The sequence below is a fragment of the Pleurodeles waltl genome, chromosome 8 (assembly GCF_031143425.1).
Source record: "Pleurodeles waltl isolate 20211129_DDA chromosome 8, aPleWal1.hap1.20221129, whole genome shotgun sequence".
NCBI classification, from domain to species: domain Eukaryota; kingdom Metazoa; phylum Chordata; class Amphibia; order Caudata; family Salamandridae; genus Pleurodeles; species Pleurodeles waltl.
In genome coordinates this window covers 1,326,886,455-1,326,914,347 of record NC_090447.1, presented here as the reverse complement: position 1 = coordinate 1,326,914,347, position 27,893 = coordinate 1,326,886,455, and the positions used below count along the sequence as shown (strand labels likewise).

At 50.8% G+C, this 27,893-nt stretch overlaps 1 protein-coding gene across 1 annotated transcript in view; it reads left to right on the top strand.

Moving 5' to 3' along the window:
* Positions 1-27,893, top strand: part of ATM (ATM serine/threonine kinase) — a 1,319,133-nt gene that overhangs the window by 804,091 nt on the left and 487,149 nt on the right. The window contains exons 37-38 of the mRNA XM_069202321.1: positions 6,033-6,210; positions 6,323-6,413. Of these exons, the coding sequence (XP_069058422.1) occupies positions 6,033-6,210; positions 6,323-6,413 (269 nt within the window). The remainder of the gene's footprint in view (positions 1-6,032; positions 6,211-6,322; positions 6,414-27,893) is intronic.

Genomic DNA, 27,893 nt, shown 5'->3' with positions numbered 1-27,893 from the left:
CTCTTATGGCGGCCGCTGCGCGACAGAGCTAGCGACCCTTGACCCAAGGGTAGGTCCCTCCCCCTGCCGCTGCAACTCCACCAGCCCAGGCTCCTGAGACCTCCTAGCAAGCCCAGCGAATTCACAGTAAGTACCCCCCCCCCCCACCGCCCAGCCCCTCGCCCTGCCCCGCACTACTCACCTTCTCTCCTGCTTCTGTTCTTCATCTCTGTTCTTCCTCTGTGCTCTTCCTCTGTAGTCTTCATCTGTACTCTTCTTTCTCTCCTGCTCCCCGTCTTCTGTCTTCATCTGTGTGCTTCTCTCTCTCTCCTTTGCACCGCGACCTGCGTATGCTTTCTCCTTCTCTGTCCCTCTTCTTATCTCTTCCCTCTGCTGCTCGTCACTCCTCTTCTTCTTTACCTTCTTCTGTGTTCTTCTCCCTTCTGCGCTCCTCTTCTTCTTTACCTTCTTCTGTGTTCTTCTCTCTTCTGCGCTCCTCTTCACCTTCTTCTGTGTTCTTCTCTCCTTTACCTTCTTCTGTGTTCTTCTCTCTTCTGCGCTCCTCTTCTTCTTTACCTTCTTCTGTGTTCTTCTCTCCTTTACCTTCTTCTGTGTTCTTCTCTCTTCTGCGCTCCTCTTCTTCTTTACCTTCTACTGTTTTCTTCTGTCTTCTGATCTTCGGCTCCTCTTCTGCTCCTCTTCTTCTTTTACCTGCTTCTTAGTTCTTCCCGCGCCTGCCCTCCTGCTCCTGTCTCGTCTCTCTGACCTCCCTCACTCGCCACCTCCTCTGTAACACCCCCTATCTTCCTATCCTTTCACTCTATCTCTCACCCTCACTCACCTCCATCTCTGCAACCCCCTATCTTCTGTCTCTCACCCTCACCCACCTCCACCTCTAAAACCCCCCCTCCCGTATCTTCCTAACTTTCCTCCTAACTCTCTTCCTAAACTCACCCCCACCACCCTTAACCCCCACTCCCCCATCTCTTCTCCCCTCTACCTGTCCCCCTCCCTCCGCTTTCCCGCCGCCACCTCCTGCACGCCCCCCCAGCTCCCATTCGTCGCCCCAGTCCCGCCCCCAGCTGACCCCTCCCCCCCATCCTCCCTCTTATGGCGGCCACTGCGCGACAGAGCTAGCGACCCTTGACCCAAGGGTAGGTCGCTCCCCCTGCCACTGCAGCTCCACCAGCCCAGGCTCCTGAGACCTCCTAGCAAGCCCAGCGAATTCACAGTAAGTACCCCCCCACCGCCCAGCCCCTCGCCCTGCCCCGCACTACTCACCGCCTCTCCTGCTTCTGTTCTTCATCTCTGTTCTTCCTCTGTGCTCTTCCTCTGCAGTCTTCATCTGTACTCTTCTTTCTCTCCTGCTCCCCGTCTTCTGTCTTCATCTGTGTGCTTCTCTCTCTCTCCTTTGCACCGCGACCTGCGTGTGCTTTCTCCTTCTCTGTCCCTCTTCTTGGCTCTTCCCTCTGCTGCTCGTCGCTCCTCTTCTTCTTTACCTTCTTCTGTGTTCTTCTCCCTTCTGCGCTCCTCTTCTTCTTTACCTTCTTCTGTGTTCTTCTCTCTTCTGCGCTCCTCTTCTTCTTCACCTTCTTCTGTGTTCTTCTCTCCTTTACCTTCTTCTGTGTTCTTCTCTCTTCTGCGCTCCTCTTCTTCTTTACCTTCTTCTGTGTTCTTCTCTCCTTTACCTTCTTCTGTGTTCTTCTCTCCTTTACCTTCTTCTGTGTTCTTCTCTCTTCTGCGCTCCTCTTCTTCTTTACCTTCTACTGTGTTCTTCTGTCTTCTGATCTTCGGCTCCTCTTCTGCTCCTCTTCTTCTTTTACCTGCTTCTTGGTTCTTCCCGCGCCTGCCCTCCTGCTCCTGTCTCGTCTCTCTGACCTCCCTCCCTCGCCACCTCCTCTGTAACACCCCCTATCTTCCTAACCTTTCACTCTATCTCTCACCCTCACTCACCTCCATCTCTGCAACCCCCTATCTTCTATCTCTCACCCTCACCCACCTCCACCTCTATAACCCCCCTCCCCTATCTTCCTAACTTTCCTCCTAACTCTCTTCCTAAACTCACCCCCACCACCCTTAACCCCCCCCTCCCCATCTCTTCTCCCCTCTACCTGTCCCCCTCCTCCGCTTTCCCGCCGCCACCTCCTGCACGCCCCCGCCCCCCCAGCTCCCATTCGTCGCCCCACTCCAGTCCCCCGCCCCCAGCTGACCCCTCCTCCCTCTTATGGCAGCCGCTGCGCGACGGCGCCGCTGGCGCACCGAAGGCGCGCCAAAGGCAAGCCCGTCTGCGCCTGGCCCGCGCCCAGCGCCACGACCCCTGGCCCTCAGCACTCCCAAACCCTGCTGCACCGCTACGACCCCATCACCCTCCACGCCCTCAACCCAGGGCGCTCCAGCACCTGCTTCCAAGCCAACCCGAAACGGACCCACGGACCCTTTGCATGTCACACCTGCAAACTTACCTTCCACCATGAAACTACCACGACCACCAGCCCACGCGCCATCAGCCACCTCAAATGCATCCTGATCAACGCTCGATCCGTCCACAAGCACGCCGTTGAACTCTGGGACCTCCTGGACTCCACCGCACCAGACGTCGCCTTCATCACTGAGACCTGGATGAACGCCTCTTCGGCCCCCGACATCGCCATAGCCATCCCCGAAGGCTACAAGATTTCCAGGAAAGACCGCACCAACCAAGTAGGAGGAGGAATCGCCATCGTCTTCAAAGACTCCATCAGCGTCACCACCTCCACCGAAGACACCGCACAGACCCCAGGACCACCCTCAGAGGATCCCTCATCTACCGTCCACCCGGACCGCGCGCCCTCTTCAGCGACTCCATCACCAACTTCATCTCCCCGCACGCCCACGCCTCGCCAGACTACATCCTCCTCGGCGACCTCAACTTCCATCTGGAACAGAACAACGACCCCAACACCACTGCCCTGCTCCACAATTTCGCCAACCTCGGCCTCAAGCAACTGGTGAACACCCCCACCCACATCGCCGGACACACGCTCGACCCCATCTTCTCCGCCAGCAAACACGTTTCCTTCAGCCACGCCTCCGCTCTACACTGGACCGACCACAGTTGTGTCCACTTCACCTTCCGACGCGAGACCCGGCACCTCCGCACTCAACCCATCCCTCGTCGACAGTGGAACAAAATCCCTGAAGAACAGCTTTTCTCCACGCTCATCGACAACCAACCCACCCTCGCCGCCGAACCCAACGACGCAGCCCTCAGCCTCACGAACTGGATCACCAACTGCGCAGACAACCTCGCTCCCCTCAGACGCCTTCCAAGACAGGCCAAGACCAAAAAACCTCTCTGGTTCTCGGACACCCTTAAGGAATCAAAGAAAACCTGTCGCGCCCTCGAGAAAGCCTGGCGTAAGGACCACACCGCAGACAACATGACCGCCCTCAAGAACGCTACCCGCGAACACCACCATCTGATCCGCGCAGCCAAAAGGAATTTCTTCACAGACAGACTGGACAAAAACAGCCACAACAGCAGAGAACTCTTCAGCAACGTAAAAGAGTTCTCCAACCCCAACGCCAACGCCATCACGCCCTCACAAGACCTGTGCAACTCCCTCGCCACCTTCTTCCATCGTAAGATTACCGACCTATACGACAGCTTCGGACACCAGACCCAGCCGACCAACACTGAACCCACACCCCCAGCCATCACCCTCAACGCCTGGACCCACATCAACACAGAAGAGACCAAAACCACCATTAACTCAATCCACTCCGGTGCCCCCTCGGACTCCTGCCCACACTTCATCTTCAATAAAGCCAACAACATCATCGCCCCGCACCTCCAGATCATCATCAACTCCTCGTTTTCGTCTGCTACCTTTCCCGAAAGCTGGAAACACGCTGAAGTCAACGCCCTACTGAAGAAACCTACGGCTGACCCAAGCGACCTGAAGAACTTCCGCCCCATCTCGCTCCTCCCCTTCCCTGCCAAAGTCATAGAGAAGACCGTCAACAAGCAGCTTACCAACTTCCTTGAAGACAACAACCTTCTCGACCCCTCTCAATCCGGATTCCGAGCCAACCACAGCACTGAAACCGCCCTCATCTCAGTCACAGACGACATCAGAACCCTGATGGACAACGGTGAAACAGTCGCCCTCATCCTCCTCGACCTCTCGGCTGCCTTCGACACCGTCTGTCACCGCACCCTAATAACCCGCCTCCGCTCCACCGGGATCCAAGGCCAGGCCCTGGACTGGATCGCCTCCTTCCTCTCCAACCGCTCTCAAAGAGTCTACCTCCCACCTTTTCGCTCAGACCCCACCGAGATCATCTGCGGCGTCCCACAAGGCTCCTCGCTCAGCCCGACACTCTTCAATGTCTACATGAGCCCCCTCGCCGACATCGTACGCAAGCACAGCATCATCATCACCTCCTACGCCGACGACACTCAACTGATACTCTCCCTCACCAAGGACCCCACCAGCGCAAAGACCAACCTGCAAGATGGGATGAAGGACGTCGCAGATTGGATGAGACTCAGCCGTCTGAAACTGAACTCAGACAGAACGGAAGTCCTCATCCTCGGTAACACCCCAACCGCCTGGGACGACTCCTGGTGGCCCACGCCCTTGGCACCGCACCGACCCCCTCAGACCACGCTCGCAACCTCGGCTTCATCTTGGACCCACTTCTCACCATGACCAAACAAGTCAACGCCGTGTCCTCCTCCTTCTTCCTCACCCTCCGCATGCTCCGGAAGATCTTCCGCTGGATCCCCGCCGACACCAGAAAGACCGTGACCCACGCCCTCGTCACGAGCCGCCTGGACTACGGCAACACCCTTTACGCTGGGACCACCGCAAAACTCCAGAAATGTCTGCAACGAATTCAAAACGCCTCCGCCCGCCTCATCCTCGACATACCCCGCAACAGCCACATCTCCGCCCACCTGAGACACCTGCATTGGCTTCCCGTCAGCAAAAGGATCACCTTCCGACTCCTCACCCACGCACACAAAGCCCTCCACAAGGGACCAGAATACCTCAACCGCCGCCTCAGCTTCTACGCTCCCACCCGTCTTCTCCGCTCCACCACCCTCGCTCTCACCGCCGTCCCTCGCATCCGCCGCTCCACGGCGGGTGGGAGGTCCTTCTCCTACCTGGCGGCCAAGACTTGGAACAGCCTCCCCACCATCCTCAGGACCACCCAGGACTACTCCGTATTCCGGAGACTCCTCAAGACCTGGCTCTTTGAGCAGCAGTAACCCCCTCCCCCTAGCGCCTTGAGACCCGCACGGGTGAGTAGCGCGCTATATAAATGTTTATGATTTGATTTGATCAGCAACACACAATGAGAAAGGATCAGAACCAACGAAGCAGTGAGGTAGTGATCCCCTCTGTCTCAGTGCGATTCACCAGGATTGAAGGATCAATGGTGTCAAATACAGCTGATACCATTAATCCTCCTCAAGCAAAGATAAAGAACATTCACAATTAGGTGGGGAAAAGCCAAGTTAATAAAATTGCTGCTTAATTCAACTGCAATCTGGTGGTTACCAAGGTTAATTATCATCTAAATCAGTGCTGTGCTCGGATGTAAATCCAGCCTACATAACTTTGAGGCTATATTTTGACTGCTTTAAAGAGAGAAGCTGCAATGAGACCTTGAAGGACTTCAGAATCTGCAGGTAACAGCTCTATTGTGTTATAAGTGCTCTTTTGTAAGAAGATCTTATTCTATTTTTTTTTTTAGTAAGTGTATCGCAACTAGCCATTTAACTTGAATAATAACCGGAACTGAGACAATAGAGGAATGTAGTAATAACTATCAAGGTTCTCAAAGTTGGTTTAACTTCAGCAGAGTCACTGGCCAGGGATCTTAGGTGAACCAAATTTGCTTTATGACATTTCTACTATAGGTTTATTAGACATTATGAACAGTGCTATGATAAGCAACATAAGAAAATATGAATTTCATTGTTTGTAAAATTATACTTATTTCTAGGACTTTGTGTATCAATCCCAGATGAATTAATTTGTACTTGCAATGTTCGTTGCTAGGTGAAAACAGATTTTTGTCAAACCGTGCTGCCATACCTGATCCACAACATTCTACTTGGGGATACCAACAATTCTTGGAGAACGCTCTTGTCCAAGCATGTGCAGGGCTTTTTTACCACGTGCTGTAAAACGGCCCCCTCAACGAGCCGTTCAACTACACCAGCCAATGCAGACTCAGGTAATTGGGCTTGAGCAGTGCAGTGCTATACTTGCACAGCATTATAACATAATCCCTTTCTACAGATAACAGATGCAATTTTTTTTTTCATTTGGTCTGTCTTCAAATTTAGAGCCAGAAGCCCTTGTTATCCCAGCGGTCTTAGATAAAATATCAAGGCGGACAATGCTGTTTGTTGTGGACTACTTAAGGAAACAAAAGAGGTAAGATACAAGACAAAATCTGAATACTTTGAAAGACAGAGATGTTAGATCTGTCGATAGCATTCTCCCTGAGTGACTATGATTGAAAGATGTAAGTTGGAGTATCACCAGTTGCACTTTATAAAACACAATTCTTTAGATTATATACCACATCTATACAGTATCTTAGACAAGTATATGAAAGGACCGAATCATCTGAGCTTTAATATTCATTCAAGCGTTCCAATAACCTTTCAGATTGGATACACCCTTCTATTTTACTTCTACTGACTCGTAGCACATTTGTTATTCTTTCTTCTCTATTGTTCTAGTTCCACTGCTCACAATGTAATCTAGTGTGCACCTTTTTGTGTTTTTGTTCTCCCTTTCAGAGCCCATGCTCTTTGCTGTGAGACATTGTTTACAACATGGCTTTAAGACATTGACAAATCCAGGAGCTCTTACATAGGCAAGGTCTATTGGCTTTGCCAATGATTTTTTAAGTCTGTTTAGGAAGTTGGCCTGGTGTGTTGTGGGTACCTAAGGTACTTACACTAGGTCCAGGGATCCCCTATTAGTGTAGTTTAGGCAGTGTCTATAAGCCAGGCTGTCTGGAGGTAGCTGTGGGTGAGCAGCTAAGGCTTATCTAGGAGACATGCAAAACTCATGCAATACCTCATGCAATACCAGCTGCGGTTGCAGGAGTTGATCGACGATAGGACGAAGACAGTCAGGAATGCAGCCCTGGAGCAGGTGAAGAGTTCCTGGATGGTGCAGTTGTGATCCCAAACCGGATGAATGATTGCAGTCGGTCAGTGGCGTAGAAGAGCCACCAACAAGCTTTGGCAAAGGCAGAAGTTGTGGTGAAGAAAAAGTAGAGCTGTTGGGACCAGTAAGGTCTAGGAGGACTCAACCCATGGGTGAACTCCTAGGAGGACCCTCTGCAATGCAGGGAGTCCACAGAAGAAGAGGCAGCCCCCACAGGAGACCCACTGGATAAGAAACCAGGAGTTGCAGAGGAGCCCATGCAGCACAACTGGAGAAGGGTCCCACGCCGCAGGAGAAGCACGGAGAGGGCTGTGCGTCACAGGAAGGAGTGCTGGGGCATACAGAGCCTGAAGATCCCTTGGACGAAATGCCAACAAGCCTTGGTAGCTGCTAGAGACACTGAGCACGGGGGTACTGTCCTGCGTGGGAAGACAAGGGCTTACCTCCACCAAAGTTGGACAGCTGACCGAGAGGACCAAGAGGACTACTCTGGACCACCACCCGTGATGCAGGATCCTCGCAGCTCAGGATGAGGGGAGATCCATGCAGGCCGTTATCGCTGCATTTGGTGCCTGCGGATGCATGGGAATGACTCCTTCACTCCAAGGGAGATTCTTTCTTCCTTCTCGTGAAGACTGAAACTTGCTGCCCTCAGTGGATGCACAGCCGGGGAAATGTTGCAGAAGCTGGAAGGAGCTGTTGCAACAATGTTGCAAGCAGAATCTTCGTCGTGGATGCCGATTGTTGGTTCCTGGAGGGTCCAGATGCAGTTGCAGTGGCTAGAAGTCGAAGTAGAGGTTGCAGAGAAGTCCTGCTGGACTCTTGCAAGACAATCTGAGGACCCATCCAAGAGAGAGACCCGTATTAGCCCTGAAAGGGGGATTGGTCACCTAGCCAGGTGACCACCTATCTGGAGGGGACTTTGATGTCACCTGCCTGACCTGGACACTCAGATGCTCCCAAAGGTCCTTGCCAACCTTGGATTCAAGATGGCAGAACCCAGGGACCCTCTGGAGGATCTCTGGGTGCTATACCTGGGGTGGTGATGGACAAGGGGTGTGGTCACTCCACTTTCCATTATCTGGTTTCGCCCCAGAGCAGGGCCTGGAGGTCCCTGAACCGGTGTAGACTGGTTTATGCACAGAGGCCACCAAATGTGCCTTTCAAAGCATTCAACGTGCTTGGGGAGGCTACCCCTCCCAACCCATGTAACACCTATTTCCAAAGGGAGAGGGTGTTAACCTCCTTTTCCAAGGAAATCCTTTGTTCTGCCTTCCTGGGCTTGAGTTGTTCAAGCAGCAGGAGGGCAGAAACCTGTCTTAGGGGTGGCAGCAGCTTGGGCTGCCCAGAAAACCCCGGAAGGCTGGTAGGAGCAATGCTGGGGGTCCTGTAAGGAGCCTCCAGAGTGCATGGAATCATACTTCCAATACTGCCAACAGTATTGGGGTATGATTCCAACATGATTGATACCAAACACGTAGAGGTTAGGTTCACTAAAAGTGATTTGTGGTGTGAAGTGCACACTCAAGAACAAGAAACACAGAAGACCCACCAAGTAAGCCAGCTGGTACTCCAAGGACCTGAGAACATCCAAGCACCACTGCAAGCACCTTGAGAGTAGGTGGTACACAAAGACCTAGCTGACAAAACTACCTTCAAATCTGCACTCAACCTATAGCATTGCCAATTACGCGAGACGGAAAGAAAAAGCCCTGGCATCTCGTATCGAAGCTAACCCAAACTACATTAACGTGCTCTTATGCATAGTCAAGAAATTTACCAACCCCGCAATGGTGACATGGAAGATCTTTCCCTCTCAGGACTTATGCAATCGCCTCCACAGACTTCTTCCACAACAAAGTCGCCAAAATCAACAAAAAGTTCAACACCCATCTCAAGCCTGAAGGCTTTTTCTGCAGCCGTTCCTCCTCACACATGACCAACCACCTGCAATCACCTCACCACTCAGGACACCATCACCCTCATTAAATCAATCCACTCTTGGGCCCCATCTGACCCGTGCCCCCACCACATCGTTATCCTAGGCGCATCCAGGATCTGCCTCAAACTTTCTACACCACTCAACACCTTCCTGGATTCTGCCACCTTCCCAAAAGACAGAGCATGCAGACATCAAACCCCTGCTGAAGAGACCTTTATCAGATCCCAGCAAACACAGCAACTTCCGACCCATCTTTTTGCGCCTTTTCCCAGCCGAAGACATCAAAAAAGACATTAGCCAACAACTTACCATCTCCCTAGAACACAGTCACCTCCTAGACCGGATTCTCCAGCAACCACAGCACCAAGACAGCCCTAATCATGACCACAGACAACATCTGGGCAATCCTCGACAAAGGAGCGACTGCTGCCCTTATCCTCCCCATTCTCTCAGTAGCCTTCAACACGGTCTTCCACCACACACTTTTCTCCAGGCTCGGCCAAAGCCTGGAATGGCCTCTCCTTGCCCCTCGGGACCTCCCCTACTCTACAGGAGTTCCATGGGACGCTGAAAATTTAGCTCTTCAACTGAAACCCTGGACCCTGCCAGCACCTGGATACCCTCATGGGAGATAAGTTACACTCTACAAGTCGGCTGATGATTGACTCACTCAACAACTTACATGTTGTGAGACTCAAAAGTAACAAGTGAGGCTTCTGCCCCTAGATGCAAGACTTGCATTCAGTGAGTGAAACTGTGCTCCTCCGTTGGACTTGTACACCATGTGTGAGATTCCACTTTCATTGAGACACCATATCTGATAGAGACTTCTAGTTGCAGATTCCTTACCTTTGAATTTCCCCAGGCGTCCGACTGGATCCGGAGTTTTTTTTCTTTGGGCAGTACCCCTGTGCGCCGTTAAGTGGCGTCGGTTGACTCGGTTGGCGTCGAGGTCGCTATGATGACATTGCAGTCATACATAGATGCCACCCCGGCACGCTGACATCAGTTCTTTTCTTTCCGCGCCAGCCTACGTGCAGATCCGGAGAAGAGCTAACTGCAACATTCTGTCGAATTTGTTTTTTAATGAGTTTTGCTGTGTCAAGGGAAGTCCCATAAGACCGGATTCAAGCCCTGCGACTCCTGTCACCGCATAATTTCGGTGACGGATCCACATCTCGTGTACCTGTGGTGTTTGGAGTGCGACCACGACCTGAAGTTGTGCTTCAAGTGTCGGGCCATGACCGCGAAAGCTTTGAGGGGGCGGTCCCTAAAGCTCATGGTGGCACGACACTCGATTCCGCATCGGTCCTGTTCGAGAGGAAGGTAAGGAGACCTGTCACAGAGGCACCACCATTCTTCTTCGTCCAAATCATCTGGACATTCGGGTAATAAGAAGAAGTCGAAGAAAGCGAAACGTTCTTCAACTTCGCCCCAACGCTGCCGGGAAGAGTGTCAACGCTCTTGGCCTGCGTCCACGGAGCCTCAGTCTGGGTCTGCTCCATGCCTTCCCGAATGTCTGGGAGCCGGGGCTACCCCTGCCCAACTAAAGGAGTTCTATGAGACCATGCACCTCATATTTGGAAAGTCTGACTCATCCTTGGTGCGTTCAGCCTGGGGCCTCCAACTCTGAACCACTTCTTCCCTTCAACGAAGCACTTACAGATGTCCTACTGGGGACCTGGTCCACAACCAGCACAGGGGCTTCTGTGAATAGGACGATTGCCTGCCACCATCAGCCTGCTCCGAATGACCCACATTTCCTCGACCAACACCCTACGCCTGAGAGCCTTGTCATCCAGCCTTCTTCGTCCTCTGACGCATTCCTACCACTACCCCGGACAGGTAATCAAAAAGACTGGACAACTTACGGAAGAATATGTTTTCTTCTGCCAGTCTAGCACTGCAATCTGTGAACACTGCATGCCTTTTAGGATGCTATTCCAATACTTTCTGCGATATGGTCGCACAAGTGCTGCCCCAAGTTCCGGAAGAGACCAAGCCATGACAGATGGGAGAGACGCAGCCAAGTTCATGATCTGTTGTGGATTGGATACGACCGGCTCACTGGGCAGATCGCTTGCATCGACGGTGGTACTGAGACACCACACCTGGTTGAGGACGTCTGGCTTTTTGGGGGATGTCCAGCAATCCTTGATGGACATGCCCTTGGCACTCATCTCTTCGGAGACAAGGAGGACTCTGCGCTCGAGCGCTTTAAGGATTCCCGGGCTACGGCTCAGTCACTTGGCCTTGCAGCCGCTCCTCGCCTCCTCCGTCCGCCTCTTGCTCCTTTTGTGGCTACGGAAGGGGCACCCAACCGCGCCCATTTCCACCGAGCAGCCGACCCGTGTATGCTGCACAGTTCCTGCGTAGACGTGGGATCCACCGACCTCGTGGATCAGGGAGTCAGTTGGCCATCCAGTCCACCCGGCCCCCTCCTCTGCCTCTAAACCTTCGTAGTCCGATGAGACAACCGGGACCAGTTGGCGGCAGAATTTGCCACCATCTGCCCACTGGGAATCCGTTACCACAGACACTTGGATTCTACAGATTGTCTGAAGGGGCTACCCTCTCCCCTTCGAGACTTCTCCTCCAGCCATGCCACCATAATTCGATCACCTGTCTGAAGATCAATTGGCACTTCTTCATGAGGAAGTCAAGGCTCGCTTGTCCAAGGGAGCCATAGAGAGGGTCCATGCTCCAGAAGTAGGTCGTGGTTGCTATTCCCGGTACTTTCTGGTGCCCAAACAGGACAAGGGTCTTTACCCTATCCTAGACCTTCGGTCCCTCAATCTCTTCCTCAAGAAGGAGAAGTTCAAGATGTTAACCCTGGCTCAGGTCCTTTCTGCACTGGACCCTGGAGACTGGATGGTTGCGTTGGACTTGCAGGACACCTACTTCCATATTCCTGTCCTGCCGGCCCACAGACCACACCTAAGATTCATGGTAGGTCACGAGCACTTTCAGTTTACCATGCTCTCTTTTGGCCTTACCAGTGCCCCTCGGGTGTTCATGAAAGTGATGGTAGTGGTTGCAGCTCATCTGCGCAGGTTAGGGGTCCCAGTCTTCCCCCCTCGATGACTGGCTGTTGAAGGCGGACACGCCCCAGAAAGTAGTCTCCCACCTCCAGACTACGGCGACCCTCCTGCATTCGTTGGGGTTCACTATCAATATGCCGAAGTCACACCTGACTCCCTCTCAGATGCTCCCTTTCATCTGAGCTGTTCTAGACACAATGCAGTTTCGGGCTTATCCTCCCGAAAAGCAAGTTTAGGATCTATGGGCTATGATACCGATGTTTCAGCCGCTATCCTGGATTTCGGTGAGAATGACTTTGAGGCTGCTGGGCCTCATGGCCTCCTGAATCCTGCTGGTTCAAAGTACCAGATGGCATATGCAGGCTCTGCAGTGGGACCTGAAGTTCCAGTGGGCGCAGCATCAGGGGAATCTCTCCGACATGGTTCAGATTTCGGAGGGAACTGCGAAAGACCTGCAATGGTGGTTGTTGAATCCAGATTGGGTCAAGGGCAGATCCCTCTCCCTTCCCAAACCAGATCTCCCAGTATTGACAGATGCATCACTCCTGGCATGAGACGGCCACATGGGAGAGGCGGAGATCAGAGGCCTCTGGTCTCTGGTGGAGGCCGTGCTCCACATCAACCTTTTGGAGCTCTGGGCGATCCGACTTGTATTTAATGTATTCCCTCCCTCTCTCAAAGGAAAAGTGGTGCAGATGTTCACCGACAACACCACTGCCATGTGGTATTGCAATAAACAAGTCTGAGTGGGGTCATGGTCCCTTTGTCAAGAGGCTCTTCGCTTCTGGACATGGCTGGAACACCAGGGCATTTCCCTGGTGGCTCAACATCTGGCTGGCCGGCTGAATACCAGAGCAGACAAACTCAACCATCAATGCGTAGTCGATCACGAATGGCGTCTACATTCGGAAGTGACGCAAGGTCTCTTTCAGCAGTGGGGAGAGCCTTGGTTAGATCTGTTCGCCTCCTAGAGAACGAGCAATGTCAGCTGTTTTGTGCGTTGGAGTTTCCAAGGCGGCACTCGCTCGGCGATGCTTTTCGTCACTAGTGAAACTCAGGCCCCCTGTCCACCCTTCCCGCCAATATCACTTTTGCCCAGAGTTCTGAAGAAGATCAGGCAAGACCGGGCTCAAGTAATCTTGGTAGCTCCAGACTAGGCACGAAGAGTCTGATATCTTGAGCTCTGGAGCGTGGCCATCGATCCTCTGATCAGAATGGCCTTTCAGGTGGCTCTTCTGTCGCAGCAGCAGGGGACGGTTATCCACTCGAATCTGTCCAGTCTCCGCCTCCTTGCGTAATTGAGCGGTGACAGATGACTGCTTTTGACCTTCCACCTGAAGTCTGTAATGTCATCTTGGCGGCCAGACGGCCCCCCACCAGGACAGTATATGGATCTGTTGATCCCGTCTCTTCACCTCTCTGAGGTTCTTATCTTTATTCTTTCTCTTGCCCAGCAGGGCTCTGCTCTGGGCACCCTCAAGGGATATTTGTCTGCCACCTCTGCCTTCTTAAGGCTACCAGACCAACCTTCTCTTTTCAAATCCCCCATTGTTGGGAGGTTTCTTAAAGTCCTCACTCATATGTTCCCTCCTGTTCCATTCATCCTGCCCCGGTGGGATTTAAACTTGGTCCTCACATACCTCATGTGCGCCCCTTTCGAGCTGCTCCACAATTGTCCTTTATGGCTCTTAACACTTAAAACAGCTTTCTTGGTTGTCATCACTTCTGCTCGCAGAGTAAGTGAGCTTCAGGCTCTTTATTCAAAGCCACCATTCCTAGTAGTGCATCCTGACAAAGTGGTGCTTCTTACCAGAGCTTCCTTTCTTCCCAAAGTGGTAATGTCTTTTCACTTAGGCCAATCTATCACCTTGCCTACTTTTTACGCACCCTCACATCTCTCACATGAGGAGGAGAGACTCCACCGTCTGGATCCAGAAAGAGCATTGGCGTTCTGGCTAGATTGTACCAAAGATTTCCAGGTGGACGATCAACTCTTTGTGGGATATGGGGGTGCAAAGAAAGGGAAGGCGGTGCAGAAGAGGACCATCTCACTATGGGTAGTCCTCTGCATCAAGATGTGCTATGCTTTGGTGAAAAAGCAACCCCCTTAGGGTTTGCGAGCTCATTCGACCAGAGCAACTGCTGCTACCACAGCGTTAGCATGCGGATATCCAGTCTTGGATATCTGTCAGACTGCAACGTCTGCGTCCTTACACACGTTCACCAAGCACTGCTGCCTGGACAGTCAGGTCTGCAGGACTTTTTGGTGTGATCTTTGTTTGCAGCCCATCACCGGTTATGGTATTGCTTGGGTATCTATTCAAATGTAAGGAATCGGCAACTAGAAGCCTCTATCAGATGTACAAGTTGCTTACCTTCGGTAACGATATATCTGGTGAGACATATTCTAGTTGCAGATTCCTTACCGACCAGCCCATCCTCCCCACTTTGCAAACTGATTTCTAGGGACAGGTATTTCCTTCTAAGGGCCCTAGTTCTGGTACACCGTTCTCAGTGTTCTTCATGGCTCTGCGCTAACTGGCTTGGAAAGTCGTGAAAAAAAACTGACGCCAGCACGCAGGGTGGCGCCTATATATGACTGTGACATCATCACGACGACAACGACACCCGCGGAGTCGACCGACACCACCTAACGGCACGCAGGTGTACTGCTCGAAGAAAAACACTTCCAGATCCAATCTGACGCCTGGGGAAATTCAAAGGTAAGGAATCTGCAACTAGAATATGTCTCTGCCAGATATATTGTTACCGAAGGTAAGTAACTTGTACTTCACCATGTGGAAATTAAACCCAGCAAGTGGAACTGTCTTCCAGAATGGAAGACTGACAATCCATGCATATGACCCTGGTGAGCAATGATGCTGAATATCATTGTCTACACCCTTGATACCCTGAGTAAGACTGAGTGACAAGCTGTGATGCTCACTGTTAGTGAGTGTGAGGAACTGGTTGTGGTTATTGTGATACCTCACTGTGTAATACACTACCAACTCTTGTAGGACCAGTCAGGTTTTGTTTGTTAAACGTTTACTTAACCCTGGATAGCTGTGGCTCTGAGCAGTCAGACTTCCACAAAGTAAGAAGTGTAAAGTATTTAAAGAGCACCAAAACAAATGAAGAAGAAAGAAACTCGATGCTCAAGAAATCTGCCTCCCAATTAGAAAAAAACATATTTTTATGGACACCAAAACAAAAAAGATCCTCCAGAGGCTTCCGGAGATATAGATTATGCAAGGAACAATAAATGTAGACTTTTTACTCAACTGTGAATAAGGATTGGCAAATTTAACCAATTTGACACTTAAAAACTTTTTCAAGAAAAACTTTGGTCAAAGTGCAATGCGGTTTAAGGTGACCAGCAGACCTGAAGAAACAGTTACCTAAGTCCTAAGCAGTTCCAGTCCTAAGTCCAGTTCCAGTGTCAGTGGCCCCTTGCCTTTGACCTGTATGGAGTTTTCCAGATCCAAAGGCCACACTCGAAGATGCTGTATGGTCTACTGGAGTCTTCCTGGGGCCACTCTTCTGCACATGGTCCCTGTGGTGTAACTTTGGCCACAGGGGTTGATGTCTCTCAAAGTCCTCTTTGGTCCAGCAATAATCCAGTTGCCACTGGACTGGTGGTCACTGGGCCCAGCAAAGTCATTGGTTTACTAATTTTGGTGATACCTCTCCTTCTGAGTGACCAAACTACACTCAAACAAATCTCCAGAGTTTGGCAGACTCGGGTGCAACTTTGAGCACCAGGTCACAGTCTCCTAGCTGCACTGCAATGAGAAGCATTGATCTGGTAATCTAGGCTACCAACTCCCCCAGGCAGGATTCTTCCGCTTTTGAGGCCCCATGCTGCGAACAGAAAGTCATCCAACTGGCTCTTGGAGTCTCTTATTCTGGCTGGGTTCGGGGATGACTTATCCACAAGCAGGACACAGCAGGCACAGTCCTTTCCTTCGCTAGCCCAAGGAGCAGCCTATGCAGTCAAACTTTGGTGCAGCCTTGTCTTTTCCTCCAGGGTCATCAGGGCAGTTCTTCTTTCATCTTCTTCTCCAATCAAGCAAGATATGAGATCATGGTGCCAGGGATGCCATATTTATGTCCAGAAAGTGCCTTCAGGGAAAGTCGAAGAGACTTGCCATTGGAATGCTAAGTTTTCTCTGGCCTAATGACAACTTCCTGTGAAGTGTGGCATCCAGCTAGCCAAGTTTGCTGTATTCTGCAAACTCCCATGGTATTGGGACCCCTCTCTTGGTGTGTGGCGCTCAGTAGCCCATCCTAGAGGTGTGGCTAGCTGGGAGCTACATTCCTATGACAAAAACAAATTGACCAGTGTTTCTCCCTTGTCCATCCCTGACACCACCTGTCTACCCAGACAAAAGAGCAGCCACCTCTCAAGTGTGCTTGCCATTTGTCCTTCAAAGGAGGCATCCCCTTTGAAGTTTGCGTTTTGGGGCAACACTCTGCCAGGAGGAGGTAACTCTAGTGGCAGGCCTCTATTGTTACCTGACCTGGGAGCCAATCACTTGTCTCCCCAGGAGGACAGAAGGCTGTCTTGTGGCCATCTTCAGCAAATGCCTCCTGGAAAACTGAGCAACAGAGTAATAACTTTCTAAAAGTTGCATGTGGCTACAAGTTACATTAATTACGACTCGGGCATGAAGTCAGGCTTAATTTAACAAGCTGTTTCATTCCCTCAAGTACCTGCTTTGGTACCCCATCAGAGGTCAGCACAGCTGAGTTGTCAGTGTGTAACTTTGTACTTGTCTATTGGGCTACCCGTCTCTCTCCCAGTAAAAATTACAATTGTAGGTTTTTACTGTCAGAACATGTTAACACATGGTTTACAATGCTGCCCCCTGCCTTAGGACATGAAAACCCTGTTGTATGGGTGACGTACACACATAAAAAGGGACTTTGGGCTGTGCAATTGATTAAAATGGCAAAATCGACTAGTCTATAGTGGCAGGCTGAGAGACACAGTCTACTCTGTTCCATTCAGAGTGGCACAAAAATGCTTAAGTCTCCAAGGGGGACACGATAACTTGGGCCCTCGATAACCCTGGTACTATATACTGTGGACTTAAAAGTAAATTAGTTTGTCAGTTGAGTATACGCCAATGAAACATACAGTTTTAAAGGCTAGGCCACCGGCACTGAGGTCTGCTTGGTAGTCCTTAGTGCACTCTCAAAGTCGAAAAACCTGCAGCTTCAGTCCAAAACCTTGGGGGTGATCATTACAAAAAGAGGCATTAGTGAAGAACACTAGCCTCTAAGGTGGATTGAAGCCTCATTCAATGCTTACAATTTGATGTATCTGTTGCATAAGAGGTCATTTGCATACTCCTTGGTGTAAACATGGCACACTAGCCCCACTAATGCTTCCTGCACAGCTGCCAAGGATTTCAAAACCTAAGGTGAGGAGATGTGACCTAGCAGCTTAAGCTTCTGTGTAGGAAAGCACCCTTTTTGGCATGGTTAGCTCCGACTTTTTGCCTGGTACCTGATGTGATTTCGGCTAAAAGTGCACTGGGTTCCAACTGTCTAGATCCCCAGTGCCAGATCTCCTGCCCTAAATTGTACAGTTGTGTCTCTCAGTTGGCACCATCTGTAAGTCCCTTGTAAATAGTACTCCTCGTACCATTGTTCTGGAGTACTAAAGAGGGTCCTTAAGGGTTACAACATGAAATGTGCCACCCTCAGGAACCTCACACCAAATGCACACAGTACTGCCACCGCAGGCTGTGTGTCTTGGTGCAGACAAAAGGGAAAACAAGACCTGTCCCACATCCCCATGTACCCAACCCCCTTCCACTGCATTGGATATTTATAAGTCACCACTACAGAAGGCCTGCAGCCCTAAGGCAGAGTGCATTATATTATAGGTGAGGACGTATCTGCATGACCGGATATGCCTCTGCTATGTCTTTGTCGATTCTGAGACACAGCAAGTAGACAGGGAAGCCATTTTGTGCTGGACACTGGTCATTATGAGTCCCGGCAGCTACATGATGACTTTACTGAAACTAGCGATGTTGGTATCAAACATTTCATATAAATAAACCCTCGCTGAATACAGTGATGGGTTTATTAATACATGCACTCAGAGGTGGCGCCTGAAAACCTACCCAACTGCTAGTGTGTTAACTGACTGGTCTAAACCAGTACAGCCACCCTAGATAGATTTCTGACCTCCTGAGGTAAGAGCCAGTGCTCTCGGATCCAGGAACAAAGGCTCCTTTGGGCGGGGGTGTTATTACCTCTTCCAGGTTTGTTGGACATTCCAGGTCAGGAAACGTCAAAGGACCAGCCTCCTTTGTTTTAATACCCAGGTCTCTTCAGATAGTGGAGAAAAACACCCCCTTGTTCTGTTAGCACTTCTTGGCAGCAAGACAGGTGGGAAAATTAGTAAGATTAGGAGGTGTGCCTACATCATGCCATTCCCACCCCTAAGGTGGACCAACTTATGTGTGTAGGAGGCTGGCTCAGTATATGTTGTACACCTATAGGTGAGGCACCCTGTACTGAGTCCAAGCAACCCTTATTGATAGTGCAAGAGGTTCTAGATAACCAGAGCTCTCAAAAGGTAGCTGTTGAGAGCAGCCAAGGCTTAATCAGGAGAGTATTAAGCAATTGCAAATTCCTCACAGGTCAGTCAGTAATGTGCACACAGGAAAGAACCACACCCGTGTTAGGAAAATAATGTATTATTTATTATATAAATTGAACATATAAAAATATACTGTGAAACAGGTAAGTAAAAGCATAAAATAACATGGGCCCCTCCTGGGGTGGGTGGGGTGAAACATATACAAAAAAAAAAAATGGAATGCAGGAATCATTACTAATCCAAACTACCACCCAAGAACCCTTACGACTGGGAAAGCACTAAAACACCAAAGGTAAGTAGCTAGGATTCCCCAAGGCGCCTGTGTGCAGAGTTGTAACCACAGGTCAGTGTCCATAGGATAATGTGGGGAAGTCGCAGTTGTAGTTTTAGGACCCTTCCCAGAGGACCCTGAAGAAGCCCAATGGGACAAGGGAGGGTCAAGAGTGCCCCCACCCTTGGTTACCTGGAGTGGCTGAGTACCTACAGCAGTGAGCCCAGTTGCATAGGGGTGAAGTTATCTCGGAACTTCGTGTTGAAGTCAGTGGGGACCTCGGTTGTCCAGCTGCTGTTGCAACCTGTGGACCATGTGGGTGGAACCCAGGTGTGGATTCTGGAAGAAAAGAACCTAAGGAAAGAGGGGACAAAGTCCAGACCACTGAGGGGTGACCAGGTGGTGCAGGGGGCAATGCCCTCCCTTCTTGGGGATGCTTTCCTGGTGGACGGTGATAGAAGAAGTACAGCTGTGGAGTCCAGGGGATGCAGGAAGATCCCAGGAGTATTCCACGAGGTGTTGCATGCCGGTCATCGGATTGCAGAGGGGTCAGTGGTCAGCAGAATCACCGACAAGCCTTGGCAAATGCAAGAAAGTGTTGCACGGAGTGTTGCAGAATTTTGGGGACCAGCAAGTCCAGGAGGCTCTTCATTTGCAGGTAAGTTGGGGCCAGACCCAGCAAGCAGGAGAGCCAGCAGGGATCGTTGGAGCCCCCAGTAGGTAGCAGGTACAGGGAGTCAAAGGGGAGGCCTCAGCAGCACAACAATGAGGGATGTCCACGCCGCAGGGATTGCAGAGAGGATGTTGATCTTGAAGTTGTGTAGTGCTGAAGGCTGGGACTTATTGGAGCTAGGAGGTCTTTGGGCTGAAGAGCCAACAAGCCTTGGCAAAGACAAACAGAAGTGGTGCACAGAAGTCCCAGCCAGGCAACTCCAGCAATGGAACCTCAGACTTCTTAAAGAAGAGAGGTCAGGCCTCTTGAGGGCCACAGAACCACCACCTGTGTTGTAGAGCCTTGGCGAATCTGTGGGACAACAGGATCCACAAACCACTCGTCGTCGTTGAGGTGCCTGCGGATGCGGTAGAGTGACTCCTTCAATCCAAGGGAGATTACTTCTTTCGTTCCTTAGTGCAGCCAGAGTCCTTGTGACTCTGGAGGATGCACGGCCAAAAAAGTTGGAGAGTCCTTGCAGTGCATGGGGACCAAGTTGCAATAGGAGCCCTCCTCCTAGGTGCAGCCTTGTCTTGGGTCCCATTGAAGTCCAGCAGCGGTTCCAGTGTCCAGGTTGCAGAAGTGTCTTGCAGAAGAGTCTTCTGACAAAGCCATAGACAAATCTATGGTCCAACCCTCTGGGGAGCCCTTAAGTAACCCAGGAAGGAGGTTGGACACTTACTACAATGACACACCTATCAGTGGGGGTCAAGGACGTCACCCAGCCAAACTAACCAGTCAGATGCTCCCAGAGGCCTCTGGTCATCTTATTTCCAAGATGGGAGGATAAAGTGGCCACCTGGCAGAGCTCTGGGCACCTCCCTAGGTGAGGAGCTGAACAAAGGGGTGGCCACTCCTTTGCCCTTTGTGTGGTTTTGCGCCAGAGCAGGAGCTGGGGGTCCTGCACTGGAGTAAACCGGTTTATGCGAGGATGGCACCAAATGTGCCCTTCAAAGCAGTCTGGTGGCACTCACAGGTACCCTCACCCCAGTCCAGAGACACCTATTTCTAAAGGAGAGGTGGCAACACATCTCATGTACAGGAAATCCTTTGTTCTGCCTTTCCCTGCCCGAGTTAGGCTCAGCAGCAGGAGGGCAGAACAATGTCTGGGGTCAGCAGCAGCACGGGCTGGCATGCAGTCCCTGCAAGGCTGTCCAGGCAGACATGGGGGATCAACAAGGGAACCCCCAGAGTACTTGGTATTATGCAACTAGCACTGGAATCAGTGTAGTTGCATGATTTCAACATGTATGTTACCAAGCATGCCTAGGTTCCGTGAAGCCATTATGTAGTTGGATGTCTCATGTTGACCAGTTCCACTACATACCTTAAGATGGCTTCCCTGCACATACAAGCCCAGAAAATGGAGTATGCGAGTTTGTAGGAGCAGCTCTGCTCATGCAGGGGTGCCCTCACACTGAGCTGAGAACAATGCACCCGCCCCTTGGGCTGAAAGGCCTATCTTAGGGGTGACTTATAGAATCAGTGTGCAGTGACTGTGATATAAGGTAAGCCTTATATCTTGGGTGAATGGGTCATGCACCATTTCACAAAGGCTGCACTGGCAGGCATGTAGTCATAGTTTGCATGGGCCCTGTAGGAAGTTGGCTCTGTATATACTATCTCAAAGTAAGCAATAGTGTGCACAGAGACCAAGGGTTCCCCTTAGAGGTAAGATAGTGGCAAAATTAGATAATTCTAATGCTCTATTTTGTGGTAGTGTGGTCGAGCACTAGGCTTATCAGAGGAAAGTGTTAAGCATTTGTTGTACACACACAGGCAATAAATGAGGAACACACACTGAGACTCAACTCCAGGCCAATAGTTTTTATATAGAAAAATATATTTTCTTAATTTCTTTTTAGAACCACAAGTTCAAGATTTGAAGTAAATACATAAAATGCAAGGTACTCCACAAAGTTAATTAGGAACTTTGAATTAGAGCAATAACATATACAGTTTTTGTTAAAATTGAAATAAGCTATTTGAAAAGTGGACACAGTGCAAAAATCAACAGGTCCTGGGGGAGGTAAGTATTGGTTAGATTGTGAGGTAAGTAAGACACTTACAAGTCTCAGTTCCTGGGCCTAGGCAGCCCACCGTTGGGGGTTCAGGGCAACCCCAAAGTGACCACATCAGCAGCTCAGGGCCGGTCAGGTACAGAGGTCAAAGAGGTGCCCAAAACACATAGGCGCCTATAGAGAACAGGGGTGCTCCGGTCCCAGTCTGCCAGCAGGTAAGTACCTGCGTCCTCGGGTGTCAGACCAGGGGGGTTTTGTAGAGCACTGGGGGGTGGGGCGACACAAGTACGCACACAAAACACATCCTCAGCGGCACAGGGGTGGCTGGGTGCAGTGTGCAAAGCAGGAATCGGGTTTTGTATAGGAAACAATAGAGGGGCCAGGGGGTCACTCTAGCGGTGCAGGCAGGGCACAGGGGGGCTTCTCGGGCCAGCCACCACCTGGGCTAGGCAGAGGGTCGCCTGGGGGTCACTCCTGCACTGAAGTTCGGTTCCTTCTGGTCCTGGGGGCTGCGGTGCAGTGCTTGGTCCAGACGTGGGGTCCCTTGTTACAGGCAGCCACGGTCAGGGGGAGCCTCTGGATTCTTTCAGCATGCGTCGCTGTGGGGGTCCAGGGGGGTCCTCTCAGGCTACTCACGGGGTCACAGTCGCGGGGGAGTCCTCCCTGTGGTGTTGGTTCTCTGGTTCTCGAGCCGGGGCTTCGGGTGCAGAGTGTGAAGTCTCACGCTTCCGGCGGGAAGAGTGAGGTCTTTGAAAGTTGCAGAAAAGTTGCAATATTGTTGCTGTATGTTGAGCAGAGCCGCTGCTCACAGGAGTTTCTTGGTCCTGAGGTTCAGGGCAGTCCTCTGAGGCTTCAGAGGTCGCTGGTCCCTGTCGGATGCGTCGCTGTTGCAGGTTTTTGAGTTAGGAGACAGCCGTTAGCGCTGGGGCCAAAGCAGTTGTCGTCTTCCGTCATCTGTGCAGGGCTTGCAGGTCAGCAGTCCTTCTTGTTTCAGGTTGCAGGAATCTGATTTCCTGGGTTCTGGGGGGCCCCTAAATACTGAATTTAGTGGGGTGTTTAGGTCAGGAGGGCAGTAGCCAATGGCTACTGTCCTGGAGGGTGGCTACACCCTCTTTGTGCCTCCTCTCTGAGGGGACGCGGGCACATCCCTAATCCTATTGGGGGAATCCTCCAAAATCAAGATGGAGGATTTCTAAAGGAAGGGGTCACCTCAGCTCAGGACACCTTAGGGGCTGTCCTGACTGGTGGGTGACTCCTCCTTGTTTTTCTCATTATCTCCCCTGGAATTGCCGCCAAAAGTGGGGGCTGTGTCCAGGGGGCGGGCATCTCCTCTAGCTGGAGTGCCCTGGGGCATTGTAACATGAAGCCTGAGCCTTTGAGGCTCACTGCTAGGTGCTACAGTTCCTGCAGGGGGAGGTGTGAAGCACCTTCACCCAGAGCAGGCTTTGTTTCTGGCCCCAGAGGGCACAAAGGCCTTCACCCCAGGGGGTCAGAAACTCGTCTCTCAGCAGCAGGCTGGCACAGACCAGTCAGTTCTGCACTGAAGGATTGGGTAAAATACAGGGGGCATCTCTTAAGATGCCCTCTGTGTGCATTTTTTAATAAATCCAACACTGTCATCATTGTGGGTTTATTATTCTGAGAGGTTTGATGCCAAACTTCCCAGTATTCAGCGTAGCCATTATGGAGCTGTGGAGTTCGTTTTGACAAACTCCGAGACCATATACTTCATATGACCACACTGTACTTACAATGTCTAAGAATAGATTTCGACTCTGTAGGGGCATATTGCTCATGCAGCTTTGCCCTCACCTGTGGTATAGTGCACCCTGCCTTAGGGCTGTAAGGCCTGCTAGAGGGGTGACTTACCTATGCCACAGGCAGTATTTTGTGGGCATGGCATCCAGAGGGAGATGCCATGTCGACTTTGCCTTTTTCTCCCCACCAGCACACACAATCTGTAATGGCAGTGTGCATGTGTTAGGTAAGGGGTCCCTTAGGGTGGCACAACACATGCTGCAGCCCTTAGGGACCACCACTGGTACCTTTTACGAGGGACTTATCTGTGTGCCAGGAGTGTGCCAATTGTGCAAACAATGGTACATTTTAAGTGAAAGAACACTGGTGCTTGGGCTTGGTCAGCAGGGACCCAGCACACTTCTCAGTCAAGTCAGCATCAATGTCAGGTAAAACGTGGGGGGAACTGCAACAGGGAGCCGTTTTCCTACATGCCGTCATGGGTGGCATAATACATGCTGCAGCCCAAGGGGGACCCCTGGTGTACCAGTGCCATGGGGACCTAAGTACCATATACGAGGGACTTAAATGGATGCACCAGTATGCCAGTTGTGGGGTGTAAAAGTTATTTACCAGCTAAATTCAGGGGAGAGAACACTGACACTGGGGTCTTGGTTAGCAAGACCCAGTGTACTACAGTCTAAACATACTGACACCAGGCAAAAAGTGGGGGTAACTATGTCAGAAAGGTTCGACTTTCCTGCAATGTGACACCACTTTTCAAATTCCTTCATTTTGTTTTGGACAGAATTAGCATTCTAGGGTCAGGGTTATACCCATTGCCCAGCTGAAATGGGCATGAAGAGAGTGTAGTCACCCTACGGGTAGGCAACCCATTGACTGCTACCTGGCACTTCCTGTAATGGCCCTAAATTGAGTACTTAGGTGGCACCTCTGAACCCAAAAACTCAGATTCAACAGATCAAAAGAAGAACCACTGCCTGACAAGAACAGCAGTGGAGCTGTGGACATTTTGGCGGGAAACCCTGCCTGCCCGCACCTCTCTTGACAGTTGCAGCAGAGTGGCTCATCCTGCGAGCTGGAGAACTAGCAAAGCCTTGGGTAGCCTGCCAGCACTTCAAACATACCTCCAGTCTCCCTTGGAGTAGAGGAGCTACTTCCCTGCAGTCTGAAGGCACTGAAAGAAGCGTACGGTCCACTGCCTTGCAGCTCCCCTGCCGATGCCACAGACGATCAGGAGGAGGTATCCCTTCTCTGGAGGACCAGGACTGTCCCCCCACCAAGTGTAATGACAGAAGGACCAGAGATGTGCATCACCAATCCCTTGGGGACCGGATGCCCTGCACCAACAGTGAGGGTACAGTCGTGATTCTCACTGCACCAGGACCAAGCGGCCACCGAGGAACATCAGCATCATTAAGACCCACTTAGTGAGTGGCCCAGCTGTCCTGATTTTGTCCCTGACCAGGAGGAACACTTTTGCACACATAGCCCAGCCACCCTATCCACTCTGCATCCGAGCTGCCTGGCCCGGATCCCAAAGAACCGGCTGTGCTCCCTTTCTCTAAGGCCCCTTGAAACCCAAGCCCCCATTTGAGAGCTCTCTGACTTGTTCCCAAGTCTCCCTGTGCAGCCTGTTTCTATCACCCTGCTCCCAGTGGAATTTGGGGCACTCCCAACAAACAGCTGGTAGTACTTTGGATCTTGGACCCCTGCATCTCTAAACCCAGAAGCTGAACCTCTGAAACTGACTGTACTTACCTTAATGCTTATTGATGTTTCTCTCCATAGGATTGCATTGTGCCTTAAGGTGCACAGGTTTGAACTCTTTACATAAATGTAACATTTAAAAATTAAAACAGTACTTCCTCGTTTACGAAGTTCTTGGTTTCAAAACATATACAAAAAGAACTGTTATTTTTCTAAATTGGTTTCAGATTTAGGCTCCCATTATGAACTCTGATTCCCAGCCGTGCTGGTGGCCAATGAAAGACTGCCAGTGTTGGCTGCTGGCATCCCGCCAAATAATGACGCATGGAGCCTCACCGCCATTGATGGCGGTGAGGACACCATGCGCCGTGCTGGCGCACGGTGCCAGGGGTGGATGCTGCTCCACCCTCACCGCCACGCCGGACCATACACCGCCACGCCCATAATGAAGCAGTTAAAGGTGTGGCGGTGTATGGAGAGGCGGCGATGGCGGCAGAGCAGCATCTGGGGAGCCCGTTCCCTCCTGGAGCAGCGCGATGGAAGAGGTAAGTGCTGTCCGAGAGGGAAGGGAGAGAGGGGTGAGTGCATGGGGGTGTGCATTAGTGAATGTGTGGGGGGATGTGTGTCTGAGTGCATGTATGCGTGTGTGCATGTAAGTGAATGAGTGCATGTGGATGTGAGGGTGTTGGGGTTTGGGGGTACCTGTATGTAGGGGTGGGGGATGGTGAGGGTCGGGTTGGGAGGACCTACATGGGGCTTTGGGGGTGGAGGGTTAGGGGCTTCTAGGTGCTTGGGGGGGTGGGTAGGTGTAGTGGAAAGGGGGAGGGGCCTGGCGTGTCACATACAGGTGACAGGAATTATTATTCCTGTCACCCGTATACTTTCCGCCTAGGATTACCTTGTGGGGTAACGAACCAGGGAATCCGTGGTGGAAATGGGATCATAATCCCACCGCCTGTGCAGCTTCCACCGCCAGACCGAATGTGCCCACAGTCGTCCAGGTGGTCAAATCTGGCCTGGCGGTGGGTGGCAGTGAACTGGCTGCTGGTCCAGACCGCCATGTTCATAATGACCACCTTATTCTTTGAGTGTGTGTCTCATTTATTGCCTCTGTGAGTAGAACAAATACTTGCCACTGCTCTCTGGTAAACCTAACTGCTCACCCACACTACCAGAAAAGAAAGTATTAGTGTTATCTACTTCTGCCTCTGTCAGCAAACTGTGGATTCCCTGGACTCTCTGCACAGTGTACTTCTTTTTAATGCACCATATATTGTCAGCTTTCTACATTTTGCCTTTAAAACTCAGGTACTAGGATTGAATCCCGGCCTTGGTACTAGACTCAATATCGTGTGACTCAATGCAAATCATTTAATCTCCCTGCTCCTAAAAATTTAAATGTACAATATGTAAGTGACCTTGGAGTGTCTGCCAACCTCTCATGTAATGTTGAGCGCTGTGTTGCTTCAAAGATATGTTCACTTTATAGAAAATACCAATACATACAGTACATCTGCGATGTAAACTTCAGGATTGTCCAGTTTCAGTGAACTGGTTACCAGCCTTGAGTCTAGGATAGTTTCCAGAGCCAAATCACTGTGAGAAGAGTAACTTGGGACTGTCTAATGTGTTAGTAGGGGATGCCAAGGGACAGAGATGGAGGGTGTTCATTTAGAAAAAAACGTTCAGCCAATCTAAAGAACACTGTTCTCAAGGATAGCAGCATTTATAGTGAAGACTGCAGATACCACAAAGCATCCTGCCAGACAACGTATTTCCTAGTTCTAAGTGTTAATAGCTCATCCAGCTAAAACATTTTGCTTCTACTCTTGGATCTGTAGTCCTGGTCTTACAATAGATAAACAAACACTGCAAATCCCAGCATACAAAACACACTGGATGATTATTAGACCTGACACCCTTAGGGAGGTCGTCCCCCTCTCCTCACTTTACCACTGCTGACCAGTGCTAACGTGCATATGCTCTCTCCCCTAAATATGGTAATATTGGCTCCTACCCAATTGGCATATTTAATTTACCTGCAAGTCCCGAGTAAAGTGCACTAGAAGTGCCCAGGGCCTGCAAATTAAATGTCACTAGTGGGTCTGCAGCACTGATTGTGCCACCCACATAAATATCCCCTTAACCATGGCTCAGGCCTGCCATTGCAAGGCCTGTGTGTGCAGTTTCACTGCCACTTCGACTTGGCATTTAAAACTCCTTGCCAAGCCTTAAACTCCCCTTATTCTACATATGTCACCCCTAAGTCAGGCCCTAGGTAGCCCATAGTTCAAGGTGCTGTGTAAGTAAAAGGCAGGACATGTACTTATGTGTTTTATTTGTCCTGGTAGTGGAAAACTCACAAATTCGTTTTCCACTACTATGAGGCCTGCTTCTCTAATAGGCCAGCAACAGAACTGCCCTTATATACTTTTAAGTGGTAGATTTCAAACTGAAAGGAGTAGCCCTGTCATATTTAGTATGGCCAGCATGGTAATAGAAAAACCTGCTTTCTGGTGAAGTTGGATTTAATATTACTATTTTAGAAATGCCACTTTTAGAAAGTGGGCATTTCTGTTCTTTTACTGCCATCTGTGCCTTACAGCCGGTCTCTAATCCATGTCTGGCCTGTGCTGGTTGACAGCTCCCCTTGTGC